The sequence below is a fragment of the Ailuropoda melanoleuca genome, chromosome 8 (genome assembly GCF_002007445.2).
Source record: "Ailuropoda melanoleuca isolate Jingjing chromosome 8, ASM200744v2, whole genome shotgun sequence".
Classification (NCBI taxonomy): domain Eukaryota; kingdom Metazoa; phylum Chordata; class Mammalia; order Carnivora; family Ursidae; genus Ailuropoda; species Ailuropoda melanoleuca.
Window position 1 is genome coordinate 86,451,844 of NC_048225.1, and position 26,917 is coordinate 86,478,760.

At 46.6% G+C, this 26,917-nt stretch overlaps 1 protein-coding gene across 2 annotated transcripts in view; it reads right to left on the minus strand.

The window, feature by feature from the left end:
• LAMC2 (laminin subunit gamma 2) overlaps window positions 1–26,917 on the minus strand; it is a 68,534-nt gene that overhangs the window by 7,325 nt on the left and 34,292 nt on the right. For both annotated transcript variants that reach the window (XM_019804482.2, XM_034666815.1), the window contains exons 4-20: window positions 21,562–21,697; window positions 18,305–18,403; window positions 15,660–15,796; window positions 14,545–14,667; window positions 13,523–13,712; window positions 12,323–12,435; window positions 11,091–11,309; window positions 10,284–10,466; window positions 9,124–9,369; window positions 6,959–7,104; window positions 5,791–5,947; window positions 5,299–5,504; window positions 3,983–4,062; window positions 2,721–2,870; window positions 2,075–2,219; window positions 1,235–1,384; window positions 577–691 (exon numbers count right to left, since the gene is read on the minus strand). In XM_019804482.2, coding sequence (XP_019660041.1) covers window positions 577–691; window positions 1,235–1,384; window positions 2,075–2,219; window positions 2,721–2,870; window positions 3,983–4,062; window positions 5,299–5,504; window positions 5,791–5,947; window positions 6,959–7,104; window positions 9,124–9,369; window positions 10,284–10,466; window positions 11,091–11,309; window positions 12,323–12,435; window positions 13,523–13,712; window positions 14,545–14,667; window positions 15,660–15,796; window positions 18,305–18,403; window positions 21,562–21,697 — 2,595 coding nt within the window. The remainder of the gene's footprint in view (window positions 1–576; window positions 692–1,234; window positions 1,385–2,074; window positions 2,220–2,720; window positions 2,871–3,982; window positions 4,063–5,298; window positions 5,505–5,790; window positions 5,948–6,958; window positions 7,105–9,123; window positions 9,370–10,283; window positions 10,467–11,090; window positions 11,310–12,322; window positions 12,436–13,522; window positions 13,713–14,544; window positions 14,668–15,659; window positions 15,797–18,304; window positions 18,404–21,561; window positions 21,698–26,917) is intronic.

Below are 26,917 nucleotides of genomic sequence, written 5' to 3' on the forward strand. Positions count from 1 at the left end.
TTCTGTGAAGGAAATTCCGAGATTTTAAAAATGTTTCTTTTTAATTCTTTAGTGAAGAAACCTGAAATTGTAACCAAATCTCTATAAGGCACAAACTCAAATTTCTTGGGATCCAGGTGTTGTGACAGAGTTTGCTCTACCATCACCACAAAGCAACCACGTTGATTCTATATTGCAATCAACCAGGCTACAAAAGGAAAGGAAAAAAATATGTGTGTCGTAGTAGGATATTGGATCTGTGAAGGACCTTAGAGATCCTTTAACTCAACCTTCTTTCTTTAAAGAAGAGGACGTTAGGTTCTAGAAAGGCTATGACTTGCCTACGGTCACCAAGTCCGCTCAGAGCCATCGTGCTGTGCAGCCAAGCTCAGAACTCAAGCCTTCTGACATCTAGTTAAATCCATTCCACTACATCAAAGATTTATACAATTTCTTACTTTAGGAATTTATTTATTAAGTGTCTGTTAATATCCCAGTGTACCTATCATTTAGAGAGATACACAGGGATTCAAAATAAGTCAAAGTTGTGGTTATTCCTTTAACATCTTCAAGTGACCTGAAGCAGGAAATGCTTACCTCTGAGATTCTTCAGGATGTTTTCAACTTCATAAAAAGTGGCATTGCCCATACTTAGCGCTTCCTGGGCCCTGCTTTTAGCAAGGTTGGCACGGGACAGCAGCTGATCTGATGTCTATAAACAGGCAGACAGAATTAGATGAGAGTTAATGTAACATACACCCAGGAAGAGCATTCCAGCCAGCAGCATCACTCAGACACGTTTCACTTCATGAACAACAGAGTGCTGTGATTCACCAGACAATCTGGGGGTGCTGTCGCAAAGCCCTCCACAATCCGGGACAGAGCAAACTTTATCAGCCAACAACGCATCCTGTATAGGAACAGCCTCAAACTCCAGTCCACTATCAAGGACAAGTATAGTTTTGCAAATCATAATTTTATACTCTAGATAAAGCCAAGCTAGTAGAAAAAGCTGGACCAAAATTGAACTCAGGAGGCCTGAGTCCTATTCCTAGGTTTGAGGGCTGATTGAGTGGGTGGAACGGAACTAATTACATCAAGCTGTCTGTATCTCCATTTCTCCATCTACAAGCAGTGGTACCGTGACCTTCAGAGAGTTTTCTATGGCTGCATACTTATGGCCTCTTGCCATATTTATTCATATGGTAGGCATCCAGTACCTGTTTGTTGAGCGAATGAGTTAATAAAAGGATACCTGTCTCCCATTCTTTCCATTCTGTAACAGCTGCTGGGTTTCTTCTTCCCAGTTTCTCAGATTGTCCTGCACATGCTTGAACTCATCCATACGCCTGGTCACCAGGCTTGAGAGAGAATCAGTTTTCTGTTTGATCCTCTTCACTTCTGCCTGTAAGCCCAAAGAGATGAAGGAGTCTGACTTTCTGCCCATCAGTCTTAGGAACTGGCATCACTGTTTGAAAACAACAGCAATCCTGACACAAAATCTAATAGAAATGAAACAATGTGCCTAATAATAGTCAGGTGGCAGTTTCCCCAAGCAACAAACAGGGTTTGTCTCTCTCTCTCTCTCTTTTAAAATTTTACGTGTTGGTTTATACATGCATGGAAACATTTTTGTGGGAATCGTTGTGAGTGCTCTTTGCATGGGTAGAAAGCTAAATCTTCTTAATCTAATAAGTTTGTAATAGTTAAAGGAATCGATGATGGAAACAATGTAAAACTTCTGAGAACAAAAGTCTTCTGAATGGCTGTACATAGAAATGTACTATAGTTTGGACCCATGTGTAAATATCAAGCTTTATCTCTAATAATATCCAAGTTTCAGTAATGCCCAAAACTAAGGAGGAGATATAAAACTGTTGTCCATTAATAGGTTCAGGATGTGGGCTAAGGCTTTTTCAGAGGCAAAGACTGGAGTTTAAGAACAAGGAAATGGTTAATAAGAACAACATTCTTCCTAATCTAACACATGAAGGGTCCGTGCGGAGGAAAAGATGAATGACCAAACCATATTCTGGAACCCCCAGGGAAGCGTGGCCCTTCTTCTGTCCATCAGCACATCAGTATATGCCCTCACCTGAAAAGACTGATCATTGACTCTAGGCAGCTGAGACACGGAATCGAGAAGGCGAAGACTAAGCTGGTAAGACCTGTCTGCTTCAATGTCAGTTTGAGTGGCCTCCCCCGACAGTCGCTGGGCCAGGGACTTGGCTTTCTCCAGCCTGCAGGGCGGGGAGAAAGAGAACTTTGAGGAGTCACTCTTTTTATTCAAAGCGACCATTCATCCTGTTGTGTAAAAAGTGTGTAGTTGGGAGTAAGCAGAAGAAACGAATGAGGTTATGTGCCAGATATGTGTCCCTCTCCACAATCTAAACATAAGCCTTAAAGTTTATACAGGTTGGGTCGAAAGAATTCAGCCCAAGTTTCCCAATTCTTGACAATACATTCTTTTTATATCCCCCATGTCATCAGATGGGTTTACTCAACCACCACCACTTCTCCAAGCATTGCAACCTCTCAGTCAAAACACAAGTTTGACTTAATCAATCTTTTCTTCTTCCAGACATAAAGGCCTGTCACTTTCCCCAAATTAACATTCTCATTCTCTTGTCCCTTAGGATTAATATCTTTTAATGAAGCACGGTGTCCCTCAAACGTGGTTTGCACTACGCCCCAGAGGGATGCGGATTATCTTGGCCCGTGTGAGGACGCATCGAACATACTTTCCCATAAGCCCTTGCACCGCAGAACTGTCCAGGCTGCCCCCGCCGCCTCCTTCCCGCAGAGCCTTGTGTGCCAGTGACAGCGCCTGTTTGGAATAGTCCTCGGTTTCCCTTACCAGCCGCTCCAGGTTACTGGCTGACCCAACATGGCTGAAAGGATTAAAAACAAAGAATATGAGTTTTCATAGCAAAGGGCTTCCTTTAGGTGTTTTATTTGAAGGAAGGGAGAGGAGTAAAGGAGCTGGTTTGTCTAGAAAAGCCAAACAGAATTGACCCAGATTAGACGGAATTAGAGAACTGTCAGGAAGCAGGAGGTGTTCTGGAGATGGTGCTCATGCCTTAGACCCCAGCTGGTGATCTTTCCCGTTTATGGCGTAACCAGGGGGAGCGGGGCGTGGGGCGGGGAGACGGTGCGAGCAGTCTCGGGGGGATAAAGTATTGCATTTACAAGCTGTTTTGTGCAGGAAGAAACCCCTGGGTCTTACTTCACCCAGGACCCACCCCCCCACTTTTGCTGCAGTTCTACATTGGGTCCACCCCTAGAGTGGACAGAGCCTGTCCATAAATTCCCCCAAATGCTTACAAAGTGATAAAAACAAAAAACAAACCAACAAAACCCAAAACAACCACCACCACAAAACAAGCTCAGGAAGCAGTTTATGCTACAAAAAAACAAGTCAACCTCCCTCACTGACCCAGTTCCATCTGGGATTCGCAGAGCCCGCCACCCTGCTGAGCACTCTGCCAGGAGCAAACCTCTTGAACACATAGGATCTACAGTCAGTCAGGACTAGGGAGTTGCTGGTTATCACTGGGGCCCTGCAGAGCCGGTTTCGGGGGGAGGTTCCCTCTCTGCTGTCTTGGCCCCCACAGGCTATCAAACAACTCGTTGCTACTTGTTCCCAGGCTCGATGTGGGAGCCTGGGAGTCCCTCAAAGCTGCAGAGCGTTCTTTTCCAAAGGCTGATTCATTTCAAAGCGCCCGAAAAATCACATCTGACACACACCAGAGCCATACTGTGAGTCATAGAAAAATCTGGGGTAAAAAACACCCCCACCCTCAACACTTGCCAAATGACCGTGCCCAGCGGCCACCCTATAGGATAGAAGCCAAGAGGTTAAAAAAAAAAAGATGGCTTCAAGGCAAGGAAACGGCTGCAAAGGAGCCCCGAGGTAATGAATATGTTGCTTAGGTCCTGAATACGCTACAGTCCTGTTCAAGTCTGGCCTTGCAGAAGTCGTCTGAAGCAGGGGTCTGCTTACCTGTCTGCCAATCTTGTGGCCTCCTGGGCCAGGCTTTTGAAACCATTTGGCCCCACATAGTGCTCTGAGGAAGGAATGTTCTGTGGAGAAAGGAGAATTGGTTAAAGCTTTGCACTCAGCCCTGGAACCTGAGTACATTCTGTGCCTGTTGTGTTAGAACTCGTTGTCATTAACCACACCGCGCTCTACACCATGACACATCAAGAGTCCCGAGTCGCCAGAATCACTACATTAAAAAAAGAAGTACAGACAAGAATAAGGTAGAAATCCAGGGCGCCTGGGTGGCTCAGTCAGTTAAGAGTCTGACCCTTGATTTCAGCTCAGGTCATGATCTCAGGGTCGTGAGATGGAGCCCCACATCATTTGGCTCCCCGATCGAAGGGGAGTCTGCCTGAGATTCTTTCCCTGTCCCTCTCCCTCTGCCCCTCCTCCTGCTCTCTTGCTCTCTCAATAAATAAATACATCTTATAAAAAAAGAATAAAGTAGAAATCCAATTTAAAAAAACTGTAAATAGATATAGATTCATTAAAAAATATATACATGTTAATGGTATTTTCACATGTATTCCAAGTCAACAGAATATATACCAAGTTTTGATGATAGTTATTTCTTAATAATGGGATCGTAGGGGATTTTTATTTATTTTCTAAATTTTCTACAATAAGCATTATTTTTGTAATAAGGGGAAAAAAATCAATACAATCTGATTATCTACCAGTTTCCCTTATTTGTCCTCTACCCACCCACTTACACTATGGTCACCATTGCCTTCTTTACGAGAAAGAGAAGAAAGCTCATTCAAATCTCTCCCTCCTACCACACTACAAATTACATACAAAATCACACTGGCAAAATTTTTCCCCTTTTCAGAATCCTGTCTTCACTGGATTCCTTCCTTCTTCCCACCATTCCTCCCCTTTCATTTGTTCATATGTTCATCTATTCATTCTTTCATTCACTCATTCATGCAGCAAACACGTGTCACAGCCACACACTGTGCTGAGGGCTGAGAATGCAAACATGAGCCAAACTAAGTCCTGCCCGCTAGGAGCTAACAAGCCAGGAGGTGTGCAGCAAGAAGGGAGAGGAGAGAGGCCAACATGAGGTGATGGTGAGCAAGAAATGAGCTAGGAAGAAGAACTTAAATGCAGGAAAATGGGAAATGCAGGAAGCCCGAGAACACAAAGAACAGGTATGCCCGTCTCAAAGAAGAGAAGTCCGACTCTCTACCAGGTAGACGGAAACATGTGAGAGACTACGGGAGGGTCTCCAATACATCCGTGATCCTCAGTACCCCGAACCCGGAGACACCTACGGTTCTTCTCAGGGAGGCCTCGCTCTCCTTCAGGCTCAGGTGCATCTGAGAGACCAGTCTGCGAGCATCCTGAACTCGGTTCTGATACTGACTGCCCAGGGCCCGCATTTTTTCCACAGTCATTTTGAGGTCATTGAGGCGGTGCCAGTAGCTCTTCTCTTCGCTCCTGGCCTTGCCCAACTGGAGACTGAGAGATTTACTAGCACCTGGTACCAACAAGGAAAAGGAGGATAAGCACTTCTGGAATCAGCACGGAGGAATCGGACATGAGGGAAGGTTGGAAGAGTGACTTTGACCGGCTTATGGCAAAATGGTAAAAACCCAGTAAAGGAATGCATGCAGCCGTTCTCTTATCACCGTCATTCAGGTCCCAGGAGAGTCACAGACAGTCCTTTTATCTCTGCAAGTGCTGGACAGAGACACCCACGGAACTGACACCCAACAGGAGATTATAAATTCCCTTCTGTCTAAAAGGAAGCTGGCCTTCATCACCTTCCGAAATCTGGGCTTCTCGCAGAATGTCCTGAAGGGCCTGTTCAGCCTGTCTCATTCTGCCCTCCATCTCTGCGTCGGGCATCGCTCCACCACCACCCTGAGCCCTTGAAACCAGGGCCTCCAGGCTCTGGAGCTGCTGCATAAACTGGTCCATCTGAAACCGCACGGGAAAGTGGATCAGAACAGATGGTGGAGATCACAGTCCAATAGCAGGTACTCAGGGAAGAAGAGCTAACAGCCCAGAAATGCCTGGCATGTCATGGCAGTTAAAGATGTTAGAGCCTAGATTCGCTGAGTTTGCATCCTGGCCCCACTACTCATTAGCTGTGAGTGTGACCTTAGGCAAGTCACTTTCATTACCCATTAGATGGGGATAATAATAATATCTCATCGTTATTACTTGGACTAAGTGAGTTAGTATTTGGATAGCGCTTGGAACAGTGTCTGGAACAAAGTGCTACAGAGGGCAGGTTAAATAGGTAAATTAAAAAAAAAAAAACAAGTTGAGTTTGTTCTATCTTTGCGGTTCTGTTTGGGCCTTTTCTTCCTCCGCCCTTCACCCCAGCAAAATAATAATTAACAACAACATCAATTTCATTCTTTTCTGGAACGTGAATGAGAAATTTCTGGAGGCCATTCTTGTTTGAGCAGCCTTGACACCTTCTGGACTCCTCATATCTTCTACATATTTATGCTTTTCTTCATTTGTTTTACAAAAACATCTCTTGGAAAAAATCCAACTAGGAAGTGGCATGTTGTAAGTGAGAAGAGTACTGAACTGAGCCAAGTCTCCAAACATTTGCAATTTTTCAGTCAGATGGCCAGGTGGAACCAAAAATCAGGGAATTCTGGGTGGGACTCTTGGTTCCACCTGGCCACGTGACTGAAAAATTGCAAATGATTGGATTCTCTTGCAAACTGACTCGGTCATCAAGAGTACCAGATGAGACAGCATCTACAAAAGGGGTCTTGACAGTGGTGTGTGTAAGAGCATAAACCCGAAGCATTATTACTACTAGATTTAATACAGCAGTTTTTAAAGAGAGAAATAGTAATCTCCACCCTCAACCCCGGGAGACTAGGAGGGTCCTAGATTTGTGACAGCCCCACCCAGGAGACACTTAACAACTGTACTCATGGGGTGAGGGCTGGGGAGCACGCACACCTGAATCTTCACTTGATTGTAGCAAGCTGGACAGTTGGTTAGTGCCGCATGGTCACAGCTTGGGCCGCCAAACCCGGGCTTGCAAACACAGCTGCCATCACTTCTACATTCCCCAGGCTCTGAGCCTGCTGGGTTGCAGTTGCAGGCTAGAGACAAAAGACAGACAAACAGACAGCATTCATATCACACTAACTCTAGAAACTGGAGGTATAGCAAAGATAAAAGGAAGAAGTGCGAATCACCAATGGCAAAGAAGGGCTTTGCCCTTGTCAGCTCACATGGTGCTACATTCATCTCTTGCCTGTGCTTCCAAGCACATTTCTAATATAGACAGATCTTAGGAATCATCGAGAAGTTTGTTTGGTGTGAGCGTGGATAAAGAGATCCTACAACAGTCCACCCTTTCTGGTGGCACTTATTTTTTTTCCTCCCCTCAAATTGTGAGCCTGTTGGATATTCTGTGGGCGCTCTAGCTTTGTTCAAAAGGGGAATAACCTGTCTGGGGCGAGAGCTTGGAAAGAGGCAATGCTCTTTTCCTTTTGCTCTGCTGCCTTTGAGGTAGGAAATCCAGTTAAAAAAAAAAAAAAAAAAAGCAGTACCTTTATTCATTCATATTGATTGAGCACCTACTACGCGCCCCCACTGTTCTAGGAGCTGAGGATGTAACAGCAGGTGAGACACTGCACTAAGGGAGTTATAGTGATTCTCTGGGGTGCTCTATGGCCCTCACAAAACACTCAGCACACGGTAACATGAGCGCATACCTGTGTATACTGTCACTATTTGCTTACACACTTGCATGTCTTCCTTATTAGCATATGATCTCTTTGGGGGCTGGAACTGACTTATTCATCATTGTAACTTCAGTATCTAGCTCCACATTGGGTCCATGTTAAGTGCTTGACAACAGACAGTGGAGTGAAGAAATGCATGGTCTAAAGCCAGTGAAGTCTCTATTAATAGCCCCTTGTAGCTAGTATTCTATCCTTTACAGTATACCTTCTCAGAGGATATTTTATTTTATATTTGCAACCACTTCGACTTAAATATTATTCATCCATATAAAGAAACTGAGGCTCAGAGAAATTAATTGGCATAACCAGTGTAATACGATAGGTATGGTAAAAAACTAGACTGGAACTCAGTACCACTCAGAGCATGTGCGCTCTTCCTAGCATGGGTACTTCCTAGCACATCGGAGCGAACCCACAGACGGGGGTTAGGGCAGGTGGGATTTGTGCTCCTGGGTGGAAGCCTCAGGTTTCACAGAGGTCCTCAGGCATTCCCACAGCTGGGGATTGTGGGGTGAGTGGGAGGTGCTGGGCTCCCAGCAGACCTCTGGGGGAACCAGGAGTCCTCCCATCTGGGTGCCCAGAGCCCATCTGGGCTCTGTTTTAATAAACCAGCCCCTGAGTTCTGGGCACCACGGCTGGTCTGGGACCTTTGTGACTGAGGGGTGAGTCTGTGGAGCAGGCCAGCGCCCCAGAACTGAACTTGAACTTGCCTAGAGCTAAACTTGCCTCCTGAATGTAACATGTACAGAGGCTTGATAGAAGGGTCGAGCAAGAGGACCGATGTGCACACTCACGCTTTGATCTGAAGCAGCCCTAAGGAATGTGCCCTGATAGCCACGGCGTTACAGCCAAGTCTCGTTAGTAGAACTTGGAACTGTTACCTTTGTCTACATCGATTACACTGACTTCCTGAGAGGGTCTCTTAAACTGCGGCACAGCCCCCCCCCCCCACCTCAGTGTGTTCACGCTTGGTCTCAAGTCGTTCACTGCTGTCCTGTAACGGGCTTGGCAGCACTCCTGCCCGCCAGCCCTGGAATGAGGTTTACCACCTGCCCCATTTCACCTCCCCTTCCACTCAGGAATGTAAACTCGAACTTCTTCTCTTCTCCCACCCAGCGTTAACCCATTCGACATCCTCCAGCTCTGTCTTCCAGAACCCTGCCGCAGGGGTGTTAAAGCCTTGGACAGGTGAAAGGTCCAGATTGTTCTCAGGCCCGTTGTTCAGAGAAACCAGAGCGGCCTCCTCTTCCCTGCTGCTGGCCTCACTGATTGGTCTGTTCTTACGTGTGTACACGCCGGCCAGCTTACATGTATCCACGAGAGCGTGCACACGCACCCCGTCTGTCCAACCCTTCTGGGACGTGGTCCTACCTCGACACTTGTCCGCTGGGTTGGGAGCCAACGGGTCGCCAAAGTAGCCTGCTTTGCACTGGTCGCAGTGGACACCCGCCGTGTTGTGGACACACTTCAGACACCTGCCTGTCAGGCGGTCGCAGTTCCCGGAGGCACTGGGGTCCACATTGTTGTTGCACTGACAGGGCTGACAAGGCCTCGCTGGGCCACGTTCCCCAAAGGGGTCCCCAAAGTAGCCATCAGCACAGAGCTCACAGCGGGCACCTGGAAGGAACAAACGCCCGAGCCTGAGGGGTCACCCGTTGGCAGCAAGACAGGCGCGGGAGCACCAGTCACCCTCTCGAAGAGCCTCAGGGGCACGTGCTCGGGTCAAGGGCTTGGCTTTTTCACCCCACGGTGGCCCCAGATGTTAGAACAGAGCAGCCCGATACGAGGCTTCCTGTCGGGGCGAAGTCCGATTGATAGCAACACCGCTGAGGCTGCTGCTGGAGAATTAACTCTTCTTTCGGACTGAGCAGCGGCGAGATGTAACATTTATTTTTTTAATATAATTTTATTTTTTAAGTAATCTCCACACCCAATGTGGGGCTTGAACCCACAACCCTGAGACCCAGAGTTGCATGCCCTACCGACCGAGCAACCAGCCACCCCAGGAGAGAGATGTGACATTTATAAGGCCACTAAGTTTCCCTTCTGTACCTTGGTTCACTCTGTAAAGCTTATTTAAACCACGTATTTTGGGGCATCTGGGTGGCTCAGTTGGTTAAGCACCTGCCCTCGGCTCAGGTCCTGATCTCAGGGTCATGGGATCAAGTCCTGCATCGGGCTCCTGGCTTGGCAGGGGTCTGCTTCTCCCTCTCCCTCCCGCTCATGTTCTCTCTCACTATCTGTCTCTCTGTCTCTCAAATAAATAAATAAATAAAATCTTTTAAAAAATAAAATAAAATAAACCACGTATTTCATCTAAAAACGTCTTTCCTAATTACAAACCTAAAACAGTGTTAGCCATACTTACATCCCGTACAAACCAAACCCTGCCCTTCCTCAATCCACCTCTCGGGCGTGTTCTTATCTTTAGAATGAGCCCATCTACAGTAACCCTAAGTAATTATAATTCCTAGAGACTGTTCCCGAGAATTCCCGGCGTCAGCGCAGGGCCAGCAGGCCGGGGGCCTTACCCGTGACCCCATGGGGACAGTTATTGCACACCACCTCCTCTGTCTCCGGCATGACAGAGCAGCTGAACCCATTGTGGCAGGGACACGGCTTGCAGCTGCGGGGGTCATGTGGGTCGTTGTAGAACCCGATGGGGCAGTCGGCACACTCGATGTCGAGGTTTTCATCCCCTGAATAACAGTCTCCTGGGAGGCAGAGGAAGAAGGGAGGGCAGAGAAACGAGCAGGGTAAACCAATGCACTCCCCGTAATATGGGCAATGCGTGGGAGGGAGAGCTCCTTCACCCAAACCTTCCTCTCCGAAGCTTTCCCCAAAGCGTCCGAGCACGGGCATTCACCTTTGCCCTAGCACCTCCTCCAAACCTGGCCGCGACCCCGACTCTCACGTGCCTCTCCCATGCTCAGTAGACCTAGCGTCCCTTCCTACCCATAACTTAACACTGCTCCCCTGGTCCCCACGGCCTGACACCATTTGTCCACACATTCATTCAGGCCCTGACATTGCCTTTGATCTCTACAGATAATTCTTGAAACTTGACACCAACGACACCCCCCAGCACTGAACCATGACAGCCATTTCCTGTAACCTGGTACCTTTCCCACAACCTGCGGCATTTTCCATAATGAAAAGGATTGAATGTAACAAAGCACCATGTCCGTCTTCTCTGACTCCAGCCCTACCTTCCTAATCCTTTCCCATCTCCGAAATGAGTTCAGGCAGAGTCTGTCTTACACAACTCCGTCTCTTCCACGGGAGACCCCAGTCACCTGACCACCCCAGCCACCTGGGCCAGGTGTCATTTCACTCACCTGTGTCTGGATCGCAGGCTCCTCCCCCCTGGCAGTTACACGGAATACAAGCACCAAAAGGTCCCAGTCTGGCAGAATCTCTTTTGTAGCCGGAAGCACAATCCTGGCAGAACTGTCCCTTGTAGCCAATGGGACATACGCATTGTTCGACCCAGGGTGCTGGGGCTCCGGAGATGGGGCGGGCTGAAATCAGGGTCACGTTGTCCAGGTACCCAGTGCCTGCCATACGAAGATCAGGTTAGAAGTAGCAAGGGGTGAGGTCTGAAGATCTAAAGGCAGGCCTCTCTTTGGATTTTATTTTTCTTCACTCCCTAACAAAGACAGGTGCCATTCCCTCCCTATGGCGTGGGCGGACGGACAGCAGTCCGTCATGACCAATGCACGGGCTGCAGGGTCAGCAAAGTCAGGGTTTAAATTCTGCCTCCAGCCTCGCTAGCTGCGTGAATTGGGCACGTCACATAACTTCCTACCGTTGTGTTTCCTCAAGTGTAGAAGAGAAGCAACAGTGGTATGGACCTCCTGTGCAGCTTGTGAAGTGAAATGAGACAATGCATACATTACAATGTGCCTGGCTCGAAATAAAGATTCAATAAAATTGTTAATAAATAGCTTCTCTACATCCTGTTCGATTTGCTTCGTTAGTGATATGGAAATTATGCATGCCAGTGAGGCTTCCTGTTTACGTAAGTGCTGGAAAGCTCAAGGAACTCATATTTAAAGCATTCCAGCTGGGATTGGAGTCCCCTCCCCTCTATGTGAAGTTCGATAAAAGGAGTTAACAGAGTATAGGTGATTTCTGAGCATGGTAGCACTGAGTACAATCCCCTCAAGGAATAGAGGGCTGAGTTGTAGATGCCATTTCCTAGCTAAGGGGACAAGCCCCTTTGTTATAGATTATCTTCTCCAAAAATCAGCTTTCATTTAAATTTGGACACTTTTTTTTTTAACTTTTTTTATTATATTATGTTAGTCACCATACAGTACATCCCCGGTTTCCGATGATTTTGGACACTCTTAAGCAAAGGAGCATCATTCACTCTTGATTGCTGTTAACTTCTTTTTAGAGGAACATTACTTTTAACAACTTCTAGGATATAAGAATTTAGACCTAATCAGTGACCCTCCATCAAAACCATCCAGTAGTCAATCTGCTTGTTTGGAGACTGTCACCACCTTGGAATCTGACACAAACTAAAACCTAAGAGAGAAACTCATTTCCCTTCGTCACTTACTGTATTCTCCGTAAGTGGCGCGGATTCGCAGGGCCGTGAGGTTACGCAGTAACCTGCGGTACTCGAAGTAACTCAGCTGGGGGCTCCAGTGACTGTTTGGACGTTCATTTAATCTGCAGGATTCAAAGCCCAAAGCTTAAAAATACAGCTCTCATTGAGTCTTATGATTCGTATACGTGATATAAATTATGCCCAAGAAGGTGGGAAACGCTAAGCCCCTTCCCAGCCCTGCCTCGAGGGGGTGAAGGATAGGGAACTGCATCCTTGTAGGATTTGGAGTGTGCGCTCTCCACAGGGAGCACAAACCCCACAGGAAGTGACGGAAGTGATGGAGGGCATCCCAGTGCAAGAAGCCCAGCCCCAGGGTTCATGCCCAGGGTCCATGGCATCCAGTGTGGGTCCAAGTCCTCGGAGACCACTTCCTATTCCTGGCCACACGCAACTTAATGTCAGGAACGTCACTGAGTTTGAGAAGCTCTGACCCTCAAGAGAGCTACCATTGATTTTTGGTTTTGCTGTTTAAATGATTTGCTAACTGAGCACATTTCTCTTACTCTTCAAAAGTCGGCTTTCATGGTCTACATTGGACACGTCGCATACTTCTGCATTTAGCATGATAATAGCTCACTGCATCGTGTCACCGTCCCCTGTGCTAGTCTTTCAAATTTTGTTTTGTTTTTTACTGGAATACTTCCAGGAACAACCCGACTTCTTTTCCTTAGTTCACTGACCTCACTTCTCACTGTAGTCCTCTCCCCCACTCCACACTTCACTCACGCTTAACTACTTAGAATTTCCTAACACACAAAACGTCCTCAAGCATGATTATTCCCCCTGCCTTGCTAACCTTCCCCTCTCCCCTTTCTATCCTTAGAAAACTGTTCTTCACTTGTCATGTGGAAGTTTTCCTTGATCACTCCAACGTGGGTTACTTGTGCCTCTTCCGTGTGTTCAAAATACTTGTGCCCACCTTGTCTATCTTGTCATTTACAAGCCACATTGTAATATTCTGCTTATTTTTTTCTCCCATTAGCCTGTCAGGGGCTTGAGGGCAGGAAGCACGTCCTGTTTCTGTACATAATACCATGTCTGGTACATGAAAGGTGTTCAGAAAAGCTTGTTAAAAGAACGAATGATTGAATGCATGAACAAAGGAAGTGGACTTCAGTCACCTGACCCACTTGTAGTCACTCTTCTTACCTGAACGTGTAAGTCTTGGTGATCCCACAAGGCAGCGTCTTGCCCAGTGGCATCAAGGGAGCTGTGACCCGTAGACCAGCACCTTCCAGGATCACATCGTGGGCGGATGGGTGTCTGCCTCCCCTGTCCACACGGTAGTCAAAAGACAGGGTTTGCCCATAGCTCACCTGTTGATTCCCAAGAAATTTGGCTGTGAAATAGAATTTGAAAAGATTGAGATCAGTGTGAAACTGGAGGAGCAAATGAACTAGCAAGTTTGCATTAATGTCGGTGATTTCTGTTGGAGTCCTGTGTCATCAATGTACCACCATGCCCCCAACCACCCATCCAGAAGAATCAGTTCATGGATGTGACCATACTGCCATTGGCTAAAAAGGAGAGTTAGTGACTGACATGCTACAAGGGCCACTTTATAAGACAATTCCATGTATTAGATGATTCACAGCATGGCCCTGACGATAGACCGATACATAAAGTTCCCAGGTATGTTGGGAAGAGCACCATTTGTTACATAATGCTTTATAGTTCACAGACATCATTACATTTGATGTTAATAATCCTTGGAGGTATTATTATCCCCATTGAACAGCTGAGAGAACTGAAATTTGGAAAGGTTAAGAAGACAACTTATCTGGACATCACATATTAGCTAATGAAATGAACTAATACATATGTTTTTAACATACAAGTGGTTAAAACTGAGAATACCTTATTTTCACTTTTCCATCTGCTTCTCAGTAGGTCCATAGATATGACCTCTGTATTTCTCAACTTTATGGGAAACCTAGAAACTTCCCATTTGACAAAAGTAGGAACCTCAACCAGCATCTGTCTGCCTGGATACACAATCCTGTTCTATTGTATCATGACTTTGTCAATAGGGCTGGAGCCCCAACTGTCTTCTGGAAATACTGCTTCTCTGAACACCAGGTGATAATGGTTTTCACACTTGCTAATTCCATTTTTCTCTCCTGACTTCTAGGCTTATTAGTTGGCTTCTATAAGAAAAATACCATACATACTAGGAGCAACAAAATAGACAGGGTCTGATCGTCGTGCTGAGCTGAACACGTCCCGATGACGCTGGGACCACTGGAGCTTTGCAGGAGACCCATTTCTTTGGATAGCCTTCCAGCCATCAACATCTGGAACACACACACAAAACACTTTGCATTCAGACAAATCTCATTGTCTATGGAGCTAAATAAGGCAAGACTTGATTGCTAAAAAGTCCTAGAGGTGAAGAGCTAGTGGGGTATTTTTAAAAGTTCCACATTCGTGTGCAGGCCTCAAAATGTCCTATGCGTCTCTCTCTACTTGCGTCTCAACTTCGTCTGTTCTCACCCCACAGCTGCTCTGACTTCTTTGAGTCTCATGCTCGTAATACGAGAGCATGTTTTCATCTGCCTGCGGTTCGTACTTTTATTTCCATAAATAGGGTCTGGCCTTCGTGAGTGAAGAGGGTCCAGTATGTTCAAACAGAAATTCAAAGTTGAAATCAAGTCAATCTAGGTTTTTATAGGGTTTTGTAGCTTGATAACTAATTTCACAAACATTAATTCATTTAATGTATGTGAAAACAGTATTTTTTTTAAGATTTATTTATTTATTTGAGAGAGAGAGAGCGCGCACATATGAGTGGGAGGACGGGCAGAGGGCGAGAATCTTTCAAGCAGAGAAGTGGGGTCAATCCCATGACCCATGAGGTCATGACCTGAGCTGAAACCAAGAGTCGGATGCTCAACGGACTGAGCCACCCAGGCGCCCCTGAAAGCAGTATTATTAATGAGTGTGAACTCCAGGAAGGCTCACATAAACGCCCCCAATCCAAATGAAAGACTCTTTTGTGGTTTTAAAATGCATGGAGATGGGAAGTGCAGGGAGATGAAAATCTGGTCTCTTTTTAGTTATTCTTTCAAGTTACTCATACACCGGTATGAGTCAGCTATGCGGCTATGACTTTTTCAAGACGTTGGGATCTGCCTTATTGCCCAGACAAAATAATGTCCATTAAGAGCTAGAAGAGAGTTGCTAAAGACTACGCAAATTTCCCAAGCTGTGATGAGAAGGAAGTTGTCTGTAAGCGTAAAGCTCTATACAATGTTAAAAACAAAATTCTAGAAACAGAACACTTTACCTTGATAGAAAGTAGAGGTGATTTTATGGACACTGTAGTCTCCAGAGCTGTGGCAGTTGGCTGAATGCCCATAGCAAAAACACTGGGTACAGCCCTCAGGGTTTCCCCCATCCAGGTGATAGTAACCTGGTCGACACCTGTAGCGGCATTTTAGGAATCAGGACAATGTTACAGGTTACTTCTTACTTCATATAGAGAATATGATGACTGATCTTTTCTACTTTCTCTCCCACCTGGCCCTATTAATTCCCAGAACTGGGAAATACTAAACGACACATAGCATCCCCTCTCCCACACATGATGGACAGTCACGACCCCCACTGAGAGACCATGAACGTTCACTTTCTGTCCCTGTGGCAGAGCACAATTACATTGGACTTGGTGGCCTGGGAACTTAGTGATTTCCCATCCTTGGTGAGGAACTGAATGGAAGTCACACGAGCAGGACAAGAAGAGTTGGGGCAGGGGGATGTAGAGCTGGCCCTGTCTTAGAGCAAGTGTTTAATGGGGCAAAAGAGTGGGAGGTGGGGCCCGGAAAGGCAAGGCAAATGTCCCAGCCCCAGCCCCCGCTCAGCTGTACTAACCCGCACAAGAACACTAGGAGCTGCCCACATCCTGCCCCTTATATCCCTGCTCTGGTCCACGGGGAAAGGGGCAGGTGGGGGTATGACAAAGAAGGATGGCTGGAGGCTCCCTACAAAAGCAAGATGTAGGCTTGTGTCCCACCCATCAGTAGCTTCTCTGAGGACCACAGCTTCCAGGCAAGTCACAGATGTTGGGGTCACAGAGAAGAAGGAGCAGCTGGGGAGGACTTGTTTTTCTCTGTTCAAATTAATTACATCCTTCTTCACGAAATAGTACTATGTTTCAGTGACCATTTATTTAGCACTGATGCTATGCCAGGCACTTTATGTATGTTCTCCAATTTAATCCTTGGTACAACCCTATGAGAAAGGAATTGTATTTCCAATTTTCTTTTTTAAAATAAATGCACTTATTTATTTACTTACTATTTATTTATTTATTTTAGAGAATGAGAGAGAGTGAGCAGGGGGAGGGGACGAGGGAGAGGGAGAGAGAAAATCCAGCACGTGGCCTGATGAGGGGCTCAATTTCATGATCTGAGCTGAAATCAACAGCTGGATGCTTAACCAACTGAGCCACCCAGGCTCCCAACTTCCAATTTTCTTAGACGAAGACACCCAGGCCGGAGAGGTTAAGAAACTTGTTCAAGGTCATAGAGCTGGTAAGTGACCGAGACAAGATTTTTCAAACCAGGTACATTTACCTCCAAGTCATGGGGTCTAATCCTCTGGCCCCTATGACGGGAGTCTATTTATTGTGCAAAATCATAGAACAGCAGGTTAAGTGTGAACAGTAAATGCTTCGGAGAACAGCTGTATATAAATAAGCATTGTTTTTTTCTCTACAGAGCAAGGGCTTAAAAAAAATCATTATGGTTTCTTCGGAGGATACTTGCAGATTTTAAGAGACTAAAAAGCAAGGAAGGAAGGGGGGGAAGGGAGGGAGGAGAGGCACGGAGAGCGAGGGGAGGGAATGAGAAAAGAAGGCAGGGGAGGAACCAAGGGAAATCAGGCAAAACTCAACGACAGAGTTGAGGGATGTAACCGGGTAATAAATTATGAAGAAAAGTAAGGAAGTGATTACACAGAGGTCAGAACAGTGGTCAGTTCTCGAAAGGAGGGAGGATGTTGTCACTGGGAAGGCACATTTTAAGTGAAGGTCTATTTCTTAGAAGGGGCAGTGCTGACATTTGTTTTATGTGGTTTTCTGTTTCTGTGTGACCTTGTGAAATTAAAAACCTTTTCAAAAAGTGCCTCCTCTTTTAACATGGAAGCTGTGTTTCCCTCCCTCTACCTCAGCAGCAAAGAACCCCCTGGAAACATGAGCTGGGAATGTATCTGGTATTTTCTCTGCCCAGGTATAAGTGATTGTCAGGGTGCCAAAGAAGTGTTTTCTTACTTTTAAGGAAACGAGGAGAAAGCCTTCACCTCTGGGGCCAGCCCCACGGCAATCGTAGAGGGGGGAAGAGTTTTAAGTCTGAGCCATTTGTCCTTAAGGAATGTCTGCAAGTGGCAAAGGAGGCTGGGTCACTGTTTATGGCACCACCTGCCCCAACATGGCTCGGGGCCCAAAGGGCTCTTACATCTTCTCCCGGCTCATGTGTGTGCGTGCAACCACCAGCCCATCCCAGGGCGGTTCCTTTGCTGCACATGATGGTTATATATGGCCATATTTCCTCTTACTAGCACGTTTCCAACATGCTTAATTAGGCCAGGCCTTTCCTGGGACCTAGCTGAGTCATGTGACCTCATTATTGCAAGCCACCTTGTATGGGAGCACCTGGGATTGGGAGTCAGCTGGCAAGGGCACTCCCTGGGCCCCTGGGCCTCTGCCGCCCATTGTAAACAAAGAGAGGGGGCCCACAACAAAAGATGGGGTCTAGGGGGATTTGGGGACTCAGTCGTATTTTTTAAAAATCTAAGTTTTTGAGGACAGAGGACAGGACAGAGGTCGTCAACACTTAAGTGTCCCTTTTCCATAACTGCACTCAGGATGAATTTTCATGCTAGCTGCCAAGAGACTCTCCCTGCTGTGTCTGCAGGGCCACAGTTCACACAGACCTGTCACAGCGCTCTCCGGTGACAGCTGGCTTGCAGACACAGCGGCCCTCGTCACAGGGCCCCGAGACGCCAGCTGGGTCACAGTCACACTTGGAGTCTCTGGGAAAGAAGAAAAAGAAAATTAGGGATGCGTCTCCAAGTGCTTTTCAGCTATCCATATAAAGATCAAGTGTTCCTAAGCAAATGTCACCAACTTAAGTCAATCCTTCATCTTCAGTGAGGCCCCTCTCAGCTCTCCTTGTCTGTGCTGATCTCTCCCAGACCCTTTAAGGACTCGTTTGTTTGGGCTCACGCTACTCTGAGGGTGACAGCCGGCCCACGAACTGCTTGCTACCCACCCCTAAGAAGAAGAGGGGTTTGTGCCAGAATGTGAAGCAAATCCATCACTAAACGGTTCAGTTTGGCTTGGTTTAGTCTGGTGGACTGTTTGGTTAAATTGCCTTTTTTTTTTAAATTTATCATTTGCTTCTCTATTGTTTAATTCGGTGATGATTGCTTTCATTGTGATGGATTCCATCTATTTGCTGTTTTCGTTTATTTAGTTCTTTGTTTTGGTAACACTTCTATCAGGACACAATTCAGGGGCACCTGGGTGGCTCAGTCGATTGATTAAGTGTCTGCTTTCAGCTCAGGTCACAATCCCAGGGTCCTGGGATTGAGTCCGCATTGGGCTCCCCACTCAGTAGGGAGTCTGCTTCTCCCTCTCTCTCTCTCTCAAATAAATAAATCAAATCTTAAGAAAAAATAAAAATTTTAAAAAGACACAATTCACATACCGTACAATTCATCCATTTAAAATGTACAATTTGCTGGGTTTTAGTAGTTTAGTACATTTAGTGATTCTCAACCACCCTAATTAATTGTTGAACATTTTCATCACTCCAACAAGGAACCCTGTGCCCCTAGCAGTCACCCTCCCCTTTCCTCCCCCCGGCCCTACTCGCTGTGTCCATAGATCTCCCTATTCTGAACATTTTCTGTAAAGGGACTCATACAATCGGTGGCCTTTTGTGTTCGGCTTCTTTCACTTAGTACGTTTTCAAGGTTCATCCAATGTTATACTTCATCCATGTATCAATAATTCATTTTCTTATGGCTGATCAAATTCTATCGCATGGATAGACCACATTTTGCTTATCCATTCTGCAGCTGATAGACATTGGGGTTGTTTCCCCTTCTTAGCTATTATGAATAATGCTGCTAGGAGGATTTGTGTACACGTTTCTACACAGATATATATGTTTTCATATTTCTTCAGTGTACTCCTAGGAGTGGAATTCTGAGTTTGACTGATTTTTTTTTTTTGGTTGCAAGACTTTCTCAATGAAGGAACCCATTCAGCGTTTCCATCATTTCGTTTTGGCACAATCTCTTAGTGTTCTGGCTTCTGACTAGTATCACTCAGTGGGCACACAGTCATAGGCATCCATCTCATGGGTCTAAAACCAAATCTGTCTTTTCCCCACTGTTCGCTCCTCCTCTGACTGTCCTTTGACCCCATCCAAATCCTACCCAAACCTGGATGGGCTCCCCTCTCCCCCTCACATTTCTCATCCAGTCAGAGTCCCGTCCTGTAGGCTCCCTGAAGATCCCTTCTCCAGTCCTCGTCTTTCACTTGTGAGGCGCTCCTCCCATCCTAGCCCCTCCACACGACTTATCTGGACCCTTTGACAAACATTAGGCACCATCTACTACTTGCTAAGCACCAAGGACACTGAGAAATAGGATCCTGGTCTCCAGGAGTCTCCAGGCAGCGCAGACACATGAACAATGATGGCAGCGAAGCCTAAGGCCAGCTGGAACCAGGTGGGGGCCCCCCGTCTGCGTGCCTGTCCCCACTCTGGGCACTGGGGTTGCAGTAGGAACAAGACAAAGCCAACACTGGGCTTTGTTCTGGTGGGCGAGACAGACAAGCAAATACAGAGAGAAGTGAAGTGACATCCATCAGAACTCAGGGGGGCGGGGACAGTCAGGGAAGGCCTCTGTGAGGAGTAATGAGGTGGGGATGGAGCCCATGGGGCTCTCTGTGGCCCCATAGGAAGCAGGGGTGCTCCAGGCCAGGGCCGAGGTCCCTTGGCGTGGCTCCTTTGAAGAAGGGAAGGCAGGGTGGAGCCAAGTGCCGGGGGCCAGCGGGAGAACCATGGGAAACGCAGCGGGAGTCCACCGCCAGGGGTGCAGAGGACGGAGGATCTTGCAGGGCCCTGCTGGTCTGCAAAAGAAGTCTCTATCTCATTCTGAGTAGGACAGGGAGCTACTGGAGGGTTGCAAGCACAGAAGTGGTACGATCAATGTCACGTTTTAGAAGCATTTTCAAAGGGAGACCGGGCCAAAGGAAGCGTCTCTGAAGACAATCTAAAAGGGGGCAGGGAAGCCTGGAAGAGAACAGTATGTGCAGAGGCCCAAGGGTGAGAGGGCTGCGTACAGTGGTAGCCAGGCCGGTGCCAGCATGGAGGGCAAGGGGCTGGAGAAAGGGGCAGGGGTGGTCATCCTCCACGGGCCCCTTCTAGCTAACAGCTTTCCTGCTGAGCTCCCTTTCCCCTCAGCCATCCCACTACCTGCCCGCTCTGCATCCCTGTGATTGCTCATGTGATTTATAATGTATGCTCCATCTTCTTCCAGGAAAGAATTTTTTTTTTTGAGAGAGAGAGAGTGGGGGGAGGGGCAGAGGAGAGGGAGAGAATCTCAAGCAGAATTCACACCCAGCTCAAATCCAACATGGGGCTCGATCTCACAACCCATGAGATCGTGACCTGAGCTGAAATCAAGAGCAGGACAATTAACAGACTGAGCCACCCGGGCACCCCTCTTCTGGGAAAGAATATGAGGAGGGATAGAGAATGCTTCAAACTCAAGGGGAATAGTTTTTTTAGTCCAAATTCATTTGGGTCGAAATGGGTCCCAGGTAAGAATCTGGAGGCCTCTTCACCTCCATCCTCGTTCGTCTAAAAGGGGGCAATCACCGGGGTGAAGAATGTAGGTTTCAGAGCCCAAACTCTGGGCCTGAATGTGAGGTCCACCCTTACCAGTAATATTGGGGAAACTTAGCCCCTTGGGGTGTACATTTCTTCTCTTCCACGTGAGTGTAACGCTAATCCCAACCTCTGAGGCTTATTGTGAGGATTAAACGGCATGACCCACGTGAGGTCCTCAACAGCGCCTGGCACATGGCTGGTGGTCAGCAACGTCAGTGGCCACGGCTGTCAGTGTCATTGTCACCCCTCAGGGCCGCAGCTGCAGTGGTGTGGGCGGGTGCTTACAGTAGCCATTGGTCTTGGGCGCACCCGGCGTCAGTGAGCGAGTGGAAGCCTGGCAGGCAGCGGTCACACCTGTCTCCGGTCACACCTGGCTTACAGCTGCACCGTCCAGAGTGGTCACATCGAGCGCTAAGAGAACCTGTAACCCCCGAGGTAGGGAAAAGGAAAGAGGAAAAGGAGAAACTTAGTTTATACGGCATTAGGAAACAACCGAAACCCCACGGGAGCTCAATGGCTGCTGAGGGGTGACCACCACCTGCCCCCTCTAAGGTGTCCTTCATGTTTCTGGGTACACATCCTCCCCAAGCATGGCTTCCTCAGGCAAAGAAACGACAGTTACTCCTGGAACCGTTTTTACTTCTGTATCTGCTCTGATTCGAACATTAAGTATGTCAGCCCCTGCTTTTAAAAAGAAGTTTCTTGAGTCCTTGAGATCTCAAGAAGAGGGACAATTTGTGAATGAGCACATTCAGCCTCCTTGAAGAGAGTTAGTCTGTCCTCTCTCCCTAGACCCTGCCTCCCACTCTCTTCCCTGCCTCCCTCGTCACCTCCCTTCCCTCCTTTCGTGCTGCTTTCACAATGGACTTCAGATCACATTACTCAGCTGTTTCATCCTCTGGTGGCCCCCACCATAAGCAGAAGAAAATGCAAGCTCTGTATTGTGGCCCACGGTTCTCGACCTCTCCTACCATATCGCCTGCTCTCCTTCACTCCGTTCCAGCTCCCAGCTCCCCCAGCCTGTGTGTAGAATGTGCCAGACCACTTCTGTCCTCCTGGGATCTGCTCCCCCAGGCCTGGAAGGCTCCTTCCCCAGAACTCCCCCCTAATTGGCCCATCCTCAGCTGTCAGGTCCTGATTTAATATTACTTCTCTAGGGAAGTCTCCTCTGACTCCCAAACCCCAAATAGCCATCCCACTGCTCTGAAGTCCTGCTTACTCAGGATGACCTCAGCTTGCGTTCGCTGCTCGGTCCCCAGGGCCCCGCCCAGTGCAGAACCCGAGGCAAAGAGGATGCCCAGAAATCTGTTGGAGGAAGGCACGTATGCCAAGAAAGAGGTCAGAGTGGCTGGGAAAGAGTCAGGGGTGGGGGGGGGAGCAAAAGAGGAGCAGAAAGGTGGTGAGAGGCGGACCTCACCTACTTTACAATCTCTCTGTGCTTGGAGAATTATCAAATAATCCACATATCTCAACTAACTGTGGTAACCAGGCCACCCATAATCTATAAAGCCAACAGAACGCTAACCAGTTGCTCCTTTCTTTCTAATCAGTTATTCTGTGAGTTTTTGATTCACTAGTAGATAAAATTCCAATCAATAAAGATTTTGGCTCTGTGCCCATATAAAGGCTTTTTGCCCCATGTGAACCTGAAATTAGCCACATTCACTGAGTTGGTGAAAGACGCCATGTCAGCTTTGCAAGGCTTGAAGGGGTCCTCGGTGGTAATGGTATAAACTACATTTTTTGAGCATCTACCACACGTGAGACACTGAGTTCGGCACTGTATGTATGTCAGGAAATGCTATCTCCTAGCAAATAAGAGCAGACAAAAGAATAACAGATCCATTTGGGGGTAACAGGGAAGTATCAAAGGCTTGGGAATTATAGGCCCACAGTTCAGAAAGGCATCTCTAGGGCAATCTACAGGATGCCTCAGGGAAGGGAACACCAGTCCTTGTGAAAGGCATCCTCCTGTGACAGGATGACCCAGATTGGAGGCGTCTGGGTGAGAAGGGGAGGAGGGAATCGCTGAGAGAGCCAAGTGGATGCAGAATGAACAGACTTCCCCTCTTAGGAAATAGATGATGGGGGGCGGTGGGGATCACATGATGACACCAACATCCCAACATGCACACTAGATGCAATGTGAGGCTATTTAGCAAAGAGAAGGGGAAAGAAGGAGCAAGATCTCAGGTCATGAGTCATTTCATGAGTTTAGTTTCGGACATTGTGAACTTGAGTTTCCAATGGCACATTAAGGTGGAGCTCACCTGGAGCTCAAGAAAGAGGCTGGGGGTGAAGATCTAGGACTCTTCAGCACACAGGCCAAGTAGGAAGCAGAACAGGTGTAAGAACACCTTGAGGGCAGATAGAGAGAGGAGGGGAGGAGCTTTGGACACAAACAGAACCCCATTAATTAAGGGGCCTTTCATAATCAAAGCAGAAAGAAGTCTCAGGACACTGGAAGCAAAGGGAGCAGAGCTCTGAGGGTCAAGGGAGGAGGAAGGTGGGAGTTTCAGAACCTAAGGCAAGAGAATATTTGACGAGCTGAGCATGAAGAGAGGCTTCCCACACTGGCATGCACAGACCTCCACACCCCTGCCCTCCAAGCAGTCAGCCAACACAGCTAAGAAGGAAAGGTTCTGAGTTATGCTCCAATAAGTAACATTCAACAGAAGACATCTTTCTTTAATACAATTCACTTTTTTTTAAACACAAACGATTGTCAATCTGAGACTCAGAAACCCATTTTTTCCCCATTCCAATAAATGGGAATTATGCTTTCAATCTAAGAAAATTCTCCCTACAGTTTTACAGAAATGAATTCGTCTTAGAAAATGGAAAAGTCTGTACTTTGCTTTTGGGTTTGGCCCACATAGACCACAATGGTTACTCTGCAAAACACCCTTCTGAGAGAAATTAATAATCATTGCATGAAAACAGACATTCTGTGTCAAGAAAAGTTTGGGAAATGGTGCACACTTGATCCCTCCAAGATTTGTAACATAATAGTAGCTTCAGCAGGCACGGAGCTTGTGTATGTTTTAATGCCAGGATTTCCAAACATTCTTTGACATTCTTACAGGCCACATCTATTATTATCTTGAGGAACGCTGTGTCCTACCAGGACATTATCTAGGGAATCCTGCTCTAAAAGCTGGAGGGTCAAAGAGCCCAGACTTTGAAATCCAACAAATCTCCCTTCAAAACCAGCTCTGCCACTTAGCTGTGTGTCCTTGGGCAAACTGCCTACTCATCAGTTCTTTTAAGGGAAGGTAACCACCTATGCCTGTGGAGCTGTTGCAAGACTTTGGACTAAAATACATAAAGTGCCTCATTCAGTGTCTCACACGTCACGGGCATTCAAAGAATGTAGTTTGCATTGCTACCTCCGGCCTCCTTCAAACCTCGCCAAGTGAACGTGGAGACGTGCCGAGGTCCTTACGGTGAGCATGACCACTTTATGTCACATTCCAAAGCTTCCAAACTAATAGTGCTAGGTTTTCAAACTCTCTCATTAAAATAAAAACGCCTGGCCCAACTCCTACTTCGTGAGCTACTCTTAGGGACTGTGGACAACTGGAAAAAGAACAGAAACCGGCTTCCACTTTCAGTTCTGTGTTCCACTAAGCTCTCTTAGGGCTTCTATGGAGACGGTCTACGTGCATCTGAGGGCTCCGGAAGGTATGCTAAAACGAGTACTATTTCAAAATTAGGGGCACCTAGGTGGCTCAGTCGGTTACGTGTCCAAGACCCTTAGTTTCAGCTCAGGTCATAAACTCAGGGTTGGGAGATGGAGCTCTGTGTCGGGTTCTGTGCTCCGAGCAGAGTCTCCTTGTCCCTCTCCCTCCTCCTCTGCCCCTCCCCCTCCTCTCTCTCTCAAATAAATAAATAAATAAATAAATAAATAAATAAATAAAATCTTTTTAAAAATTAAATAAAATAAATAAAAATTAAAACAAAAAGAGGCTATATCCTTTGGGAAACCTTTAAATATATATCTACACTTGTATTTTAAAGTAACATTATTATGTTTTTATAATATTATATAATATATAATATAACTATACAATTATATTTAATAATGATAAATTATTATTTAAGAATGTTTTAAATAATAACCCAAATGTTATAGTCTAAGTAATTCACTGTCAGGGTCATAGATATGTAAAAAATAATAATAAAATTAAAAGAACAAGTCCAATATCCTATATGTCCACACAGGTCTCAAGAATTTAGTTGTCCTGGGAGGAAAAAACCACACAAGGGCACACAGTGAATTTCAAAATATTTGCAAAAGTTTCTCAGGGCTCACACATGTGCTTATAAGTGTTGAAGGTAACTCAGCCCTGTTGCTAAATCCACAAAGTCATCATCTAAAAGTAAGTCTGGGGGCGCCTGGGTGGCTCAGTCATTAAGCGTCTGCCTTCGGCTCAGGGTGTGAACCCGGTGTTCTGGGATCGAGCCCCACATCAGGCTCCTCCGCTGGGAGCCTGCTTCTTGCTCTCCCACTCCCCCTGCTTGTGTTCCCTCTCTCGCTGGCTGTCTCTATCTCTGCCAAATAAATAAATAAAATCTTAAAAATATAAAAAATAAATAAAAAAATAAAAGTAAGTCTGGTTGCTATATTTATGAGAAATTGATGTGAAATCCAAAATATGTGACCCCCTTGGGGATTACTAATGCTGGTGGCTTCATTCGTCTCACATGGACTGAATGCATTTTTTGGAGAGATGTGTTCTTCGACATTTGAGATGGCATATACCATAAATTCGCTTGAAGGTGACAAATATCTCCCGGCTGATTGGGAGACTGAGAAGTCACACAGGGAATTCAACTTGCGCCACCGGGCGAGTAATCTGGGCAGCCAGCGTGTAGTGGGAGACGGCACAGGGTGGGAACAGTCTCTGTCACTGACATGCCACTCAGCCCAGCAGCTCAGGCTTGGGGGCTTCACGTCTTTGTCTCTAGAATGGTGTGTGGAGTGTGTTAACACATACAGGTTGTCGAGTTGTTGTGAGTCCTGAAGAAGGCATAGTATATGGAAATATTCTGGAAACACAGAAAGCGTTAGTCAGATCTTAGGAAATAATATCCATGAAGTTTTTCCTGGGTATCTAATTGTCTGCCACTGGGGATAAAAAGACACCACTCTGATGCTTTTTTCTTTCAGGTGGAAGGAATAAGAGGGAGTTCTCACCAGAACCTTGGATTATAACTTCAGCCCTTGCAATGGCTCGTTGTGAAGACTAGAGGCCATTCATCCCCTCCTCGAGGGCTCCGTTTCCCTGCTCTTTAAAAATATTTGAGGGGTGCCTGAGTGGCACAGCGGTTAAAGCATCTGCCTTAGGCTCAGGGTGTGATCCCGGTGTTATGGGATCGAGCCCCACGTCAGGCTCCTCTGCTATGAGCCTGCTTCTTCCTCTCCCACTCCCCCTGCTTGTGTTCCCTCTCTCGCTGGCTGTCTCTATCTCTGTCGAATAAATAAATAAAATCTTTAAAAAAAAATAAAAATAAAAATATTTGAAAATTTCACTGCCAATTTCAGGGTATTAATAAAAAAATAAAATGTTAATAAATAGTTTTAGCCCAAAGAAGTGGCCTCTGCAGGCTTCCTTCTAAACTGGAATGTGACTTTTTA